Source organism: Semicossyphus pulcher, unplaced genomic scaffold (assembly GCF_022749685.1).
Source record: "Semicossyphus pulcher isolate SPU_LCO1_2020_fin unplaced genomic scaffold, fSemPul1.0.p SCAF_15, whole genome shotgun sequence".
In the NCBI taxonomy this organism is placed as follows: domain Eukaryota; kingdom Metazoa; phylum Chordata; class Actinopteri; order Labriformes; family Labridae; genus Semicossyphus; species Semicossyphus pulcher.
The window spans coordinates 13,174,335-13,190,222 of NW_027211659.1; the positions used below are offsets into that span (position 1 = coordinate 13,174,335).

A 15,888-nucleotide genomic window follows, 5' to 3' on the forward strand; every position below is an offset into this window, starting at 1 on the left:
GGGGCAACGCCAAAACACGAACCCCCTTTTTTAACTTTCCATATTCTCCGGACAGTCGGAGAGAAAACAGGTTCCACATCTGTCTCATACGAGAGATATCAGAGGCTGGGGGATGAGGGTGAGCGGGGAGGAGGGGTGCATGTGTGAGAGTGAGAGTGCGTTTGAGTGTGTGGGAGAGAGAGAGAGAGTGAGAGGAGAGAGAGAGGAGGGGAGGGAAAGACGCTGGAGGCTACTGGGTACTTGAGCCGCTATAATGGTGTCTCGTATGAGAAAACATCTGTGAATTTCCTCAGTGATCTACAACAAAGTATAACTCAGAGCAGTCACTCAGCAGAGCTTTGAAGTTGCTGTCTGACAGAAAGCTGCCATTGTTCGCAGCCCCCAACACACAGAAACTCAAACTTTGGTCTCACTAATTTTCCCTGCAATGTGATACAACTCTTCCCCCCCCCCCCCCTCCCTCTCTCTTCCGAGCCCATGAAGCCGGGGATCTGTGCATATTCAAGAGCAAAGAGCAAAGCCTTGGCAATGTGCAGGGTTGGCCTGGGGTCACGGAGGGCGGGGCAGGTCATTTTACCTTCCCTCAGCCCACCCTGGATGCAATAATCCGGCCCTAAAGAGGGAAACTTGCCCCGTATGTGATGATGTACAAGCTAACAGCCTGCAGTGCCCTAACAGGAAGAATTACAATGATAGATCTCATCTACATCATCATTTAGGCTGTGAAAGAAATTCAGATTTTCTCTGTTTTTAAGAACAGGTTGTTTAGGTTTATTTAAAAACATTAAAAAAATGTTTTTTTGACTTCTTTCCAGGTGTTTTTGCTCCAGAGCAATTAAGCAAGAGTTGCTGCATGCGTCTTACAACTTTTGGTACAAAATGATGTAATTTGGGGAAATAGTGGCACATACAAACACTTCAACTGGTTACAACAAGGTGTTGGCTCTCAGCTCAGCGAGAACACAACAGGAGGGTTTTTTGACTTCCAGGTTTGTATGTTTTTTTAACGTAACAAAAAGATCCTGGGGTAAATAACCAACATAAATGCTTTTAGCTCAGTATATACTGAAATAAAAATGTTCGGAAGAGAACACAAAAGCATGTAGATAGTACGCAAGGAGGTGATCTTAAAGCTCCTGTGAGGAACTTTCGGTTGTGTTGATTTTGGCGCCCCCTGTGGACAAAGCCGTACCTCTTATCTCTGCTGATTTTGTCTGTACATATGAGTGGTGGTTATTAAAAAAAAATCTCATCCTGCTTTCTTTAACAGTTATCTGTATCACTCACTTTAAATGTTTGCCCTGGAAAATGTAAGGCAGCGTGCAGTTAATCGCTTTGTCTGACCCCTACCCCCCACCAGCAGTTTCTGGTATTAAAAATAACTATACAGAAATAATCAATCTTGTCGCTGATGGTCTGGTTTGGTGTTGTAGGTCATATAGAGACAGCAGAATTAACTTCAGTCTGTTTCATAACCAGATAAAGACTCCTCACAGGTAGGGATGTCACGAGAACCGATACTTTGGTACCAAGTCGATGCCAAAATTCTGAAAACATGATGGTACTCATTTTTTAACGCCGTCCAGCCGTCCAGTCCCTATTTCTCCCTGATAATGTTACATCGGGAACAACAAATCCGTGCTGAAATAGGCGGGAGGAGAGCTAGTAACGTTAGCTGTTAGCAGCTGGTAGACAGCACAGTCCTGCTTGGCTAAATAACAGAGCTAACAGCTAGACAACGGAGGTTGCATTGAGTTACATTATGATGCGTTCAAGCTCTATTCAGTAAAAATGAGTATTAGGTTATTAGGTTATTAGGCAATGTTATCACGATGTGTTCAAATACAATCTTGTAAAATGTAGTCTTTGGCGACAAACATGAATAATATTCAATTGTTTAAAGGAGATAGAAAAAGAGAGATACTAGTATCGTGACATCCCTACTCACAGGAGCTTTAAGGGACCAAAATACTATAAGAAAATAAATAAGACACAAATAAGAAAAATCTCTGACCCGACTTAAAACAAAAGCTTGTTTGGTCGCACACGAGGTCGTACGTCCCTGCTCCTCCTGGCAGGGGCAAAAAGACAAGCTTTCTGTTACTCATCCCAAACTGCAACAAGGCCGTAGTAATTCTCACACTGTTACCCGTCCAGCGTTTATTCAACGGCAGCTGGTCGCACCATCTGGGAAAGCAGCACTGGGGCAAAACAAAACAGGTTACACCTTTGGCCATGCCAAGACTGCGAGTGCCCCACTCCGTCTACAAACTGAGAGAGGCTAATCACAATTTCACGCTCTGATTTGTCAAATCCCATTCCAGCACCGGAGGCACAGAGAAAACTTTTAAGTCAATAAATTTCATGCTGTACGGGATAACAGCTTTCCCATACTGCTCCTGTTGTTCCAAGTAAGCCCTTTTCTAAGTGCTCCTCTACATCTCTGTGTTGCAAATGAAGAGGAAGCTGTAATTATGACCAAAACATTCGGTCACCACTAAGATTAGCAGCCGGGGACAAACTCTGATCTCCTCATGCATGCATTTTATATTCATGCTAATGCTAACAACAAAACAGTGCATGCATAGAGCGCCCTCAACAAACTGCAGGTGTGAGGAAGCTGAAACAAAAGCCACTGGAACCCTAATGGCATCCCTTGTCATTAAGAGACCTTTGATGTATGTACTCAACAGACTCTTTTATCTCCTCCTTCCTCTTACTGCCTCTGTCCCTCGCCGGCCCGGCCAGTTTCTTTATTAACGCCGTCTTTAGGGAGCGTCCTTTAGCTCAGAGGCCTCAACACACTTCTGACATCTGGGTGACGCTCATGCATGTCGCTTTCTTTAACAAGCAAAGAGCGCGACAATGCTAACTTTGGAGCTGTTTTAGACGTCTATTTATCCCGTTTTCTTGAGGCAAAAAGCCTTGGATTTAATTCTTTACTTGTGGTTTGCAATCAAATATAGTGTGATTTATTCCCACTGTGTTGGAAATCTGACACATCTGGATTCCAAAAGCACGTAAACTGCATTAAAACAGTATTGGAAGAGGCTTCACATGAAATACAGGTATTCAAACGTTCCCTTTGAACTCAGAGGATATAGAAACAGGACAATGTCGGCCTAATCGTGCTCCCCCTTTGAAGTGAGACATCACTATTAGGTGAAAAGGTAAGTATGTTTCTTTGGAAAATAAAAGCTTTTCATCATTTGTTAAGGCTGCAGCTCGGGTGATTTTCATAAGGGTGGTTTCAAACTTTTGATAACAGTGTTTGGGGAGCTGCCTGGGATGGAGCTTTAATGAAAGTGCTGCGCATGAAGCAAATAGCTAAAATGGTTAGAATAACAGCAGCAGCAACGTTAGCCACATTAAAGCAGTCCTCTCTCCCGCACCAGATGTTGTCAGATTTAATGAGGAAAAACAAGAGGGAGCGGGATTTAGGGAGACGTATTAAAAAGAAAACACAGGTGTCAGGGCCTCGAAACTTAAGAGTCTAGTTTGTGTCTTTAGCAACCAGGCAGCCGAGCCCGGACCAGCAGTCTTAGCAAGCACTGAAGGCTCGGATCATTCATGACGACAGGATTTCATAACATTTGCCTTTTGCAACACATAATCAGCTAACCAAGGCAATTATGTACACACCTCCGCTCACCTCCTCTCATATGCTAAAGCAGGCAATCAGCCAGGGAGTTAATTTGGCAGAGAAAAACAGGGGAAGAAACACCCACTCTGGAACCATTTGTCACCACAGTCCAACCTTGTTATTCAAACTAGTGAGCCTATTTGAAATTCCTCTCCGTGGTAAAAACAGGGCCAAAATAATCAAGGGAGCATGATCACACTTAATTGATTCAGTGTACTTTTAAGATGCACTACAGGGTGCTGGGGTGACCTATTTCAGACTGCTCTTCAGAGGAGCCAACTATCCCAGCAAGGGAGTAATGCACAAGCAGGATTTTAATTATTGCAGGATCTGTGGCTGCGACCGGAGGTGAAATGCTTCTGAACCGACTGTGACAGCACATTATAACACTGCCAGTGGTCTGGGATATTACTCTTTCAATTTTAATGCAGAGTTTAACATGACAATGTGTCGAAAAATAGAACTTTATTATTGATGCTGCTTAAAGATGAGAGCTGATTCTAAAGTCGAAACAGCTTTAAGTAGTTGTCCGCAGATAAATGGAACCAAAAATGACAAATTTTATACACATATTGTTTTTTAATTTAATTAAATAAGAGCTTCTCTTAAAGATGTACTGCGTTTAAGTACAGTTTTTTGGGTACTTAAATTGTTCTATTTACTCCAGTGCATGTGTAACAGCTGTATTTATTGGCTCCTTTGCAGATGATGATGTTTTATACACATCGCACATTAAGCCCAACAAGTTAAAAATAACTCAATCTCACTAAAAATAACTAGCTGCTATATAAAATGCTTCTAACGCACTCATGCATAAGAAATAATAATACAAGAATGAGTAGTTAATAATGTATATGACTGCATATGATCCTGCACACTTTTCTGCAGGCAGCCTTGTGCTTTTACTTGTTATTGTGTATTTTACATTGTTGAAAGGTGGCTACTTCTGAAGTAAAGCATCTGAATACTACTCTATGGGTTGTGATACTTCTAGGAGATGTGCTACAAGCATTGTGCGCAGCCACAATAACACTGCAAACAGACTGCAATGGTTGGAAAATGACAGGGGGTTTAAACCACGGTGTTGACATGCGACACAACCAGTGAACTTTAAACCATTCATCATTTAAATTTAACTCACATGTTGTTTTAAATACATTCAATCTTAGAGGAAGAGGCGTCTAAAGAATTGTTTTATGTTAAAAATACAAATATGACATATTAGCAGTGATGTTTATGTGATGAGTCTGAGTCCTGCGTCTGACCCTCTCTGCTCTGAGCGCTGGGGTTTGATGAGCCTCTTTAAACCCACCAGGATCCCTGTGAACCTGAACCTAAGTGGAGCCAGTCTCGCTATCTAGGCAGAGCTCTAATGTTTTCCCCGCTGAGCATAAGGAGGATGAGCTCCTCAGTCATACCACCCCACTCTTCCTATTAAGATCAAAATCTCCTCTCAGGCCCTCGGGTGTCAACAAAGGGAGATGCAGTAAATGATATGCAAATTGAAAAGAAAAAAAAAAAAAAAGCTCCACAAATCAACTCGCCAGCCCTGCATTTCCGACACTTCACATCTTAAAAGAAAATTCCTGTATTTAGGGTGAAATTCAAAGTGAGGTCTCGCGCTGCCTCTGTGAGGCTATGTGTGGTGATTCCAGCTCTCAGACAGCACAAAGCCCCTCGAACTGCAGGCGGCTCGCTGTGGGAGAACTCGCAGAGAGACTTGGGGGTTTCAGGAGGATTTGTCTCTGGATCCTTCTCAGACAATAGACATAATGTTAAAAAGCAGGTAGATGTTTCCAAGGCAGGTTAATACACTGTCTGCAAGATAATGAACCCGTTAGAATGAATGTGGAGCAATGCTGGAGCGATAATAGAGAAGTCAACTGAGGGAAAATATCTAACTGAGGTAACACGTTAAATATCTGCTTGTTAAAGCTTATAAAAAATAAAATAATTTGTTTGCTTTCCTTCAGTTTATAACATTATAAATCTCTAACATAGGTAATAAGAATAATCGCTTATTGCAGCCCTGACATGGAGCTACAACACTGAATGATGCGACATTAAAGCTACGAATGGAAGCTCAGCTTCAAGTGTTTCTTTGTGACTCTGCAAAATGTTTTATATTACTGAAACCTCCCCGCCCAGTGCACCACATGATGATGTGTTCTTTGTGGTGCGTGTATTGTGATTTATTTATTTATTGATGCAACATCTGTACCATTTGACAGCAGTTTGTGAGCTGAATATTAAGTGGATTTAAGCGTCTGGAAAAATGACAAAAACAAAAAATTATTTGCGATGTTTTCGACATGTTGAGAGGCACCATTGAAGCAACATATGTAGCCCTCCTTCTTGCCAAACTTTAATCAAGCAATATTGCTAAAAATGCTGTAAAAAAACACGGCAAATCTTTCCTGCTAACGCTTTCCATCCACTCTGGATTAACAGCCGAGGGCATCGCCTGTTCAGGTCGCTTATTCTGCACTGCTGCTACTCGCTCCACATACCACAGCACATCCAACACGGAGCATGTTCTTTGGAGTGTCTGTCTACATGTCTGCTGCGTCTGTCTTACCGGTTGACATGGTTGTAAGGCTCAGCTCTGACTGACGAGAGGCCCGCTAGAAAGGGTGGGAGGGGGGTTGGTCGCGTACTCCTCCTCAGGGATGGAGTCCACAGTTGACAGTAATTTGTAGTACTCGTCCTCTCCATCCAGAACTTTGATTTGACTGGGATGGGAGAGAAAAACCAGGAGTGGTGAGAAGTAACTGGGATAGAGAAGATTTTCAAAATAAAAGAAAAATATTTGCACATACAGGAAAGCTTTCTGATTTAAAACAGGATGTCATTTATAGAACAAATACAAGTCAGACCTTCAACAATTAAAATTAGCATGCTGACAAAGCCTTTATATGTAACCCCCCACTCTAATGACGCAGAGCAAGCGCTCATAAAAAGCCTGTTATTTTCAGCTCTCCATTTACATTGTAAGAAAACAACTCCATTTCTGGATTCTCCTATTCCACAAAGGGCCTGCTCTGTTTAGAGCGGCTGTAAGTAGGAAAGCAGTTATTTACCCAAGTTTTCTCGGCTTCCTCTTGCTCCCCTGGTAATCCAGAGTTCTCTGAGGAAAGGGCCAAGAGCACACAGTCAAAAGATGAGCAGAGAGTCATTAATTTTTAATTCAAAGTGATTTTGTGTTGAATGCGAGCAGATGCTGATAATATCAGAAGTCACAGCATAATTTTTTCTGATCAAAGGGCTCAAGTGAGTCTGATGAAGCATGCATCTTGCTCAGCTTTGATAAACCACATCAATTATTCACCGTGAAGGCAGACATCCTGACATGAAAGCAACAGATAAAGAGCATAAGCACATGTTCAAGACAAGAGGCAGAGAAGCGTGGGGGTGGGGCTCCAGGGTCTGGCACAGGTAGGTTTAATTGTATTATCATGTGGAACCAAAGTCAGACAAAGGCCTTTATCGGCACTTTGAACTCACATTTAGCTGGTTGTAGTACAGGCTGTCTTCGGGGCTGTTGAGCAGCTTGGGCTGCTGGCCCCGCCGGCGAGGAGTTCTCTGCTGCAGCTTCATCACTGGACCTGCAACAGAGGAAAAACCGGGGCAGTGATCCAACCGAGCAAAACAACAACAAGCAGCGACACGATACTGACGCCGATGACGGCGGCTGCAAACAGATTCTGCCCTCGACTTTGCTGAAATCTGTACCCTCGTGTGACAAAGTGGCAGAAACGTTAAAGATTTACTTTGGTTTAAGATTATGTAATTTCATTAATAAGCTGACTCAATAACAGTTAAACATTACATCAACTCTGCCACATAAAGCAGATCTAATTATATCTCCTCACAGGTGCACAGCAGACTACAGCACTACTGCTGCAATGGTAGGTAATAAGGTAAGGTAATAATACTTAAACAATAGGTGAGAGAATGCACTACAAATAGAGTGGATAAAGAGCATTTATTTTCAGTACATTGAACATTTGTCTCAGGAAGGAGCTATATGTTAATGTATCCTGTAATTGAAGAAGTAGTTAGTTTAAGCTTGTTTCCTGTTGCAGAGTTTAATGAAGGAGGTTGTAGAGAGTTGTTCAGAGTGGTTGTTTTAGTTGTTTTGGTGACAAGAAGATTATATATTTATACATAATGAACATTGTTGTTTGGAACTAATCATGTGCTAATAAACAACATCAGAGTTACAGTGTTGGTTCTGGCGTTCTTCAATTGAAATTAGCCTACAACAAATTAGTAGAGAATAACCACTTAACAGATCTGAACTATAGGTATAATTTAAAATAAGATCAACACATTTATGTTATAAGTTATTGAAATATAATGATACAGCTAGCAGCAGGTTAACTTAGCTTAGCATAAAGACTGGAACTGGTGTAAAACAGCTAGCCTGGCTCTATCCAAAGATCTAGCAGCAGGTTAACTTAGCTTAGCATAAAGACTGGAACTGGTGTAAAACAGCTAGCCTGGCTCTGTCCAAAGATCTAGCAGCAGGTTAACTTAGCTTAGCATAAAGACTGGAACATGCGTGAAATAGCTAACCTGGCTCTGTCCAAAGATCTAGCAGCAGGTTAACTTAGCTTAGCATAAGGACAGAAACGCATGTAAAACAGCTAACCTGGCTCTGTCCAAAAATCTAGCAGCAGGTTAACTTAGCTTAGCATAAAGACTGGAACGTGGGTTAAACAGCTAACCTGGCTCTGTCCAAAGATCTAGCAGCAGGTTTACTTAGCTTAGCATAAAGACAGAAACGCATGTAAAACAGCAAACCTGGCTCTGTCCAAAGATCTAGCAGCAGGTTAACTTAGCTTAGCATAAAGACTGGAACGCGGGTAAAACAGCTAGCCTGCCTATGTCCAAAGATCTAGCAGCAGGTTAACTTAGCTTAGCATAAAGACAGAAACGCATGTAAAACAGCAAACCTGGCTCTGTCAAAAGATCTAGCAGAAGGTGGACGTAGCTTAGCATAAAAACTGGAATGTGGGAAACATTACAAAAACAGCATTATGCTAACATATTAACACATTATACTTCAGTTTTGTAACCCAGTAAAACTTGTCATTTTACACTTTAGTTTATGTGTTGATTAAATTACTTAAATATTGAACTTTAACTGTGCTGCCATTGGTTGTTTGTTTTTAGACAAGCTGTTCCACCAGTTTCGAGGCTTTATGCTAAGCTAAGCTAAACAGCTGCTCACTCTAGGCTAATTTTTAGTGTACATGCATGGGAGTGGTATCCATCTTCTTATCAAACTCTTCACAACGATGTAAAAAGGGTATTTCCCAAAATCTATAGTTATGTGTAGCAATGACATTACCATTTTAAGTAAAATGGCTACCATTAGCCTTCCTATAAAAAGTACATTTGCACGATTCACACTTGAAAAAAAACCTTATAAAAATCCTATATGACTCAGCTGATCTACAGGACTCTAGATGTACATGTTAACCCTCCGTCTAACTGCCTAAACTACTGACATAAATCTGAACCATGGCAAATGTTTTAAACATAATAAGAAGTCATTTTCACATTCACATTCCCGCCCATTCAGTGACTTCTTCTTCTGCTGTTTTTTTCCAGCAGATGACAGAATCTTTGGCAGACAGTAAAGATGTTTTCATGATTTTTCAAAACAGGATTAATTATTCATCGCACCACAGAAAATAAAAACGTTACTAATAATTTAATAAGGATAACGAGATATGTGATTATTACCTGAATATTCAAACATAAGACAATGAGAAGGCTTATTATATTCTCCTGCTAAAGCACACTCGAGGTTTCAAAATTTACAGGTTTTCAAAGTGGGTTTTAAGCCGAGACACCTTTACAAGGAAGCATCTATATTTAATGTCAGATAACGTTTCATCTTCTTTGCCTACGTTTGGGGTGAGACAGGACATTTCTTCATCATCTCTTGCTACCTCGGCTTCTCTACCCTGACTAAAGCTGCATTTGCTTTTTCCATCTTAACACTACTTTGTACTCACTTTGAACAGACCTCATCACATCTCAATCCTATACATCAAAGAGCAAGGCCCCCCCTCCACCCCCACCCTCTTTCCACCCCTCCATCTTTCCTCGGCTTTCTTGATGTTATTCAAACCAGCACAGGTTTACTAAAGTCACACTTTGTAAATGCCCAGAAAGTTCCTGTCAGGTCTGAGATATTAGCCAACTTTTACCGTGAATCTTATCTCTCTGTGCCTCAGAGGTGCAAACCGTCCACTGTGATGCCTTGTCACCCCTGATTATATTAAGGATATTTGGATGGATCTCATGTACTGAGGAATATAACTGTGAATAAAAAAGCTGTGCTAAGTAGCTTTAGCTGCATCAGAAGCACTTTAGTTTGAATATGTCATTAAAATGGTACAATGCTGCTGCTTAGCTTTGACAAAGAAAAGGACATGTTGTAGTGAGGAGGAGATATTTCCACCCTAAATATTACTTAAACAATGTCTGTATGTAGGACAGTGTTCTGCTAATGATGCACAAAATGGAAAAGCAAATGTTTTATTCCCCTGAAATAGCTTCAAAGCACTCAATCACACATAATGAATCCTAACGTCCTTGAACGGAGTTAAAAAAAACTGAATCATATCTAAAATAGACTGCAAAGAAAGATTATGTGCTTTTGTTATCTCACAAAATAGCAACTCCACAAGTAGAAAAAGAAAGTTGAAGTGGCTGCATTCAGAGCAGCCATTAAAGAGACTATAGCTGTGTCTCAATTCAGGGGCTGCATCCTTCGAAGGATGCGGGCTACGAATGATGAGTCACTCGTAGCCTGAGGAGACCGCTAAGGCCGAACTGAAATGAGATGGTCTGGCCTACAGAGGATATCCTGTTTGCGTCACCAGCTGTTCCCACCCTTAACCTTGAGTCACCAAATGCCGCTACTGTTGCCTAGCAATAGGTAGCTAGCAGGCTAACTAGCTATCACAACTATCGCACGTAACATAACCTATTATTAAAGATAATTTCTGTCTGTTTTTTTAACATTTGTATTGCTAGCTATTCGACTGAGTTGAAACCAAAAACCACCATCTCATTTGAATTGGCGCACAATGAATCTTGGGATACATTGGGCCATGAAGGATGCATCCGATGGATCCTTCCGCAATAGTCAGCCGCACCTAAAGGACAGCCTTTGATGCGCTGCTGTACACAATCGGCCTTCAAATACGTCCTTCGAAGGATTCAGCCTCTGAATTGGGACACAGCTTATATTTGCTTTAGATGCTCTACTGTGGCTAAAAACAAGATCTGTTGTAGGGAACACTTTGGTTTTAATACCAAAATGGCGATTGGAAAGGGAGCAATTTACTAATTGCAAGTGTTGTACTTTAAATCCAAACCAACCCTGTCTGAAAACTTCAGTAAGGGAAACTTAAACCTGGCCACTACTGATTCCACCTGTTATAAAAACACCTGCCTCTGGTTAATTTACTCAGCTACAGATAATTATATAAATTCTGTGAGTTGGCCAAAATGCAAGACAGAAGGTCGAAACAACTCACTACTCTTTATACAGTCCACTCTCTTAATGCTGTCTGAATGGGTAGTGAGAAATACTGTAGTCAATGTAGTTACCCATAATGCATTGTGAAAAAAACGTACGACATTAACAGAACACTATATACTACGTGAGTAGGCTACTTAATTTGCCGTGTCTGAAAGCATTTTGTTAGCTTGCGATATAGACCTCTACAAACTAAACCCTAGAAAGCTATTAGGGAGTAGTGAACGGATAAATGAGGTGGAAAACATTGAACGTTTTTGCTGTTTCCAGATCAATATCCTTTCTGTTTGTTATGCTACACTACATCAGTCTTAGTCATGCTAGTAGCCATGCCCTCCAATTTAGTCAGCGACATCTATCTCCACTTTGGTGCATGCTAAAATTTCTCCACCAGCATTGATGGATTTTTTAATATCTTGGTTGGCAAAACAAAACATTCCAATCATCCACGCCTTGTTTTTAGCGCTAATTAGCAAATATTAGCATGCTAACACACAAAGCTACATTTGTGAACATGGCAGACATTATAGCAGCTAAACATCAGAATGGTAGCATTGTTGCTGTTAGCCTGTTAGCATACTGATGTTAGCATTAAGCTAACGGCAAAAAACTAAAGCCTGAGTGAGCCTCTCATGACCGTAGACTCTTTTACAAAGTGGACAAAAGCACGATGGAGGTTTCTTCTAATGCTTTATTTTAGCTGTTTGTATTAGTGTAGACATGAGATTATATTGTAATGCTGCTTGGTTTATTAAATGCTATATATACTACAAATACAAAGTTGATAGGAAATAATGCATTTTAAATTAACATTTCAATATTGGTTGGGAAAATCTCATGTTTTCCTGAGATAGCACAGCCGCTGAATCTGCAGCTTCAGATCTGGAGCCCAAAACATGACACACGGGGGCTGAGCATCACCATTTATCCACTTTGACCTGCAGCGATTAGAGCGTGTAGCAGATCAGAGGATGGGTCAGGCCTCCCATCTCTGTGCCTCTGTTTGGGAAATCACTGCCATTTGATCCAGGCCAGCCCCAGAGGAATGCTGCTCCTGCAGATATATTACAGGCCAGGAGGCTGCCAAACTGGCTTCTGGTGTGGGAGTGCGGCTCGGACATGGGCAGGCAGAGCTGGGAAGGGGTCAGACAGTGGCTCACACCGGGGGTTTGCTAAATGATCGTGGGTAATGTCTGCTGTTTGGGGTGGGGAGGCATAATGGTCGACTGGGAATACAGAGGCAGCGCAATTCATACAATATTGATTTCTCCGTATCAAAAGGGAGCCAAGCCGAGTTTGCTCCTCTTGGTGAGAGACTTACATATTGTACATGTTTGCTTCTTGAGATAAAAAGGGCTGGAATTCTTTTGGAGATAGGTATTTCTTTCATTTTCAAAGAGCAGCAGATGACTCGCATTACATCTCTAAATACCGCTTTGAAATCCCTTGAAAATCAGAGTGCTGCTCAGAAAACAACATAAAAGAGCTGCTAAAAGGGATTTTTAGTGGAATAAATTAAAGATGTATCGATTTACTTCCCAAATCACGTGCTGCGATCACCTGACTTTTCCCAGACCACAGAGAACCACTCGGGCTTTGTTTATTCAGATGGAGGGAGCAGAGGCACCAAAAGGCATGGATTATAAGGAAAAATCATCAGCAGGGGCCTTTGATGTCTAAATGAGGCATGTGCAACCCAGACCCCTCTCTTTACCTCACAACCGCCTCTTCTCACACACACACACACACACGCGGCTGCATAAACACAGACACATGCAGACGGTCTCGTGCACACACACACACATGCATGCATGCGTGCACATTAACACAGACATTAGTCCTCGGTTGCAAACAAAGACTCCAAACAGATATCTGAAGCTGAAGAGGATTTCCAGAACTTTTCTGAGATTTATTACCGCTCTCGTCATTTTGGACATCATACTCAAAAAGCAAGTCATGTGCTTTGAATTATAAGCCAAAATTGGTCATGTCCTGCAGATAATGCTGAAAAAGAGTAGTTCCTGCATCTGTTTTCACTAATGCCTGCAGAGGATGTTGTTACTTACAACCAATTTTTCACACTGAAATCAATCATTTCCCCTGACAGCAGATTTGGAACTTTGACTCCTTAAGAGATGTTTGCGTGAAGGAAAAAACACACTGAACTTTGTAGAAGTCCATCATTTGTCAGAGATATAACACAGGTAATTTATAACTGTGACCTAGCAGGATGAGTAACAAGTAAGAAGTAAGGAGGGAGACACAGATGTCAAGGAAACCAGGCCAAAAATAGATTAAATATGTAAATGAGTGATATTAAGCTTTGTGGAATCCCGAGTAGTTTTATACAATTAAAATATGTAAGAAAATAACAAACTAATAAGGTTTTGTGTTTGAAAAACTTTGTTAAAGAACATCAAATGAGTCAGTCTACATGTGCAAAATCACAGAGAAGTTGGAGTATGCTTTTCCACCTTGATTTTATGTCTGAGGAGATTATTCTGTTGGAATTGTGATGATGAGTAGTTTGGAAGTACATCCTGTTAACTACTCCCACTGACATTAAGAGGATTACGTAGGTAGCGTCAGACAGAGGCAACTCCTTCCGTTAAGTTGAGTCTTTCCTATCCCTTCCAAATCTCTGCTGCCGCTACGTCGAGCCTGTAATTTGCCTAAAACTGAAGGCATCCGCTTGAGACGCTGCGATACGTGGAGACAGACAGATCAATCAGAAGGCAGAGAGACAGCGAGAGGGTGGGAGCGTATTTGTCTCGAGAACATGGAGAGGGTTGGATCGTTTGTCGGGCAGATGCGTGTGGATATGGTGATGTGGCTGCTACTTTGTTGGTTGTGGTGGTGGTGGTGCTTGTGGGTTGAGGAGCAGCACCTGGTGGCGGCAAACCTCGTGGGAGGACATGTGGGAAGACGTTTAAGAGCTGAGGGAGGGAGCGAAAGTGAGACGTTCTGCTGAGGGTGGGTTTGACCTCAGTGTGGGTAAAACGGAGTCCACGTTCCCGTTGAGCTCCTCCAGCTGCAGCTGTAAAGCGCAGAGAGAGCTCAGGGCCACAAACAAAATCAATTCTTATTGACTACACCGTGTTATGCACTGAGGGGACATAACTAGAACCAATAAGTCAACGTGAACTTTTCTTCGCACCGTTTTCATTTCTCTCCTCTCTCATCCTTCAAACGAGCAGGTTAACTATCTTCCAAGGCGCGGTGGTAATTGCTCTCTGTGTTGTGGCTCCACTTTATCACTGTCTCTCTCTTGACATGTATGTTTACCACAACTATAATCTTCAAAAAGCCTGTTAACATAAGTAGCTCAGCTTTCATAAACCATAAAGTCAGCTCTGACTGATCCTCAGCACCATCCTGTTTACCACGCTGAGGAGCATAAGCAGCACTCTGATCATATCTGCCGCTTGCTAGCAAAGGCTTTCTTTCCGCGCACGCCTCTGTGACTCATTTCCAAACATGTTGTGTTAATATTCAGGATTGGGAGACAGGTGACGAGAGGTGGCATCGTTTTGAATGTGCAGCTTATACGAGTACGCTGTGTATGTGTAACTTTTTCACTCACAAACACGGGAAATCAAAGGTTGGAGCTGCAGATATCTGAGAGCGCCTGGAGTACAAAGTGCTTTAATGCTCTCTTTGCACCATAAAATGCAACATTTGGGGTTTATGGCTAAAGAGGGGGGGTATTTAGCTAGCCCGGTGTCAGATATGCACTAAAACAGACATTTACCCACATCATCTCACCCCCTGGTCTGCCTTGTTTCATACATGAAAGAAAAACCAGGCTAAGCACGTCACTTGCAACTCTCGGCTTTGTTAAATCACTTAGAAAAGACCCAACGTCCGTCAAACCCATTGAGGGGTTCCAGGTCATGCCCCGGCGTTTTGGCATTAATGGGAGCAGGGTGTAGAGTGTGCGCGAGTGTCTGGAGGGGTGGGGTAATTTGATTTCCACGGCTAATTTTCTGTTTTTTTTTTTCTCCACTGGTGTCCTGAAACACTCCAGGTCGAGCCGCAGCCCGGAGAGAAAGCGACGCGATCACCAGAGGCGACAGCAGGATGAGACGCAGGAAGGAGCACGGTCTCCAAACATCTGGCAGGGCAAGGCTTCTACGACTCGCTCAACCTCGAGATGAAAAAAAAAAAAGGCCCTCAGATCTGCGGGGATCAAAGTGTGCCCTGGGTGCCTGAGCCACCGTGGCCTCCCTCAGCATATTCAAATGGGGTTTCCTGAAAGAAGTCGGAGCCACAAGCAGAGCGGGGAAACGAGGCAGTGACGGTGAATACCTGAAAGTCTGTGTGCTCAATCATAAAAATACAAAAAGCAATCGTACAGCCCATGGCGGATTAGGATCTTTTTTAAAAGAATAAACTGAAATATCGTTTAAACAATGTTCATGTTCCTACGGGTAATTAAGTCTGAACAGAAATTAACCTTACAACAAAAAGAGGTTTGAATGAAATTAACTAAAACATAAATGATCAAAGCAAACTACCCTTCTTACAAAGAAACTTTTGCTTGTTATATGAGTCAGTAAAACCTTATGCTGTTCTGATACATAAACAATAAATCAACTTTTTTCCACTGTTACAAGTTTAAGACTTTTCTTCATACTAGATCAGCAATTGTGCTCTTCCTTGTTTTAAGACATTAACCCTT

At 41.9% G+C, this 15,888-nt stretch overlaps 1 protein-coding gene across 1 annotated transcript in view; it reads right to left on the minus strand.

The window, feature by feature from the left end:
• The window catches only part of myo3b (myosin IIIB), a 66,796-nt gene that overhangs the window by 261 nt on the left and 50,647 nt on the right, over nucleotides 1-15,888 (minus strand). Inside the window, exons 34-36 of the mRNA XM_069663164.1 lie at nucleotides 7,148-7,248; nucleotides 6,724-6,770; nucleotides 6,222-6,375 (exon numbers count right to left, since the gene is read on the minus strand). Of these exons, the coding sequence (XP_069519265.1) occupies nucleotides 6,243-6,375; nucleotides 6,724-6,770; nucleotides 7,148-7,248 (281 nt within the window). The 3' untranslated portion in view covers nucleotides 6,222-6,242. The remainder of the gene's footprint in view (nucleotides 1-6,221; nucleotides 6,376-6,723; nucleotides 6,771-7,147; nucleotides 7,249-15,888) is intronic.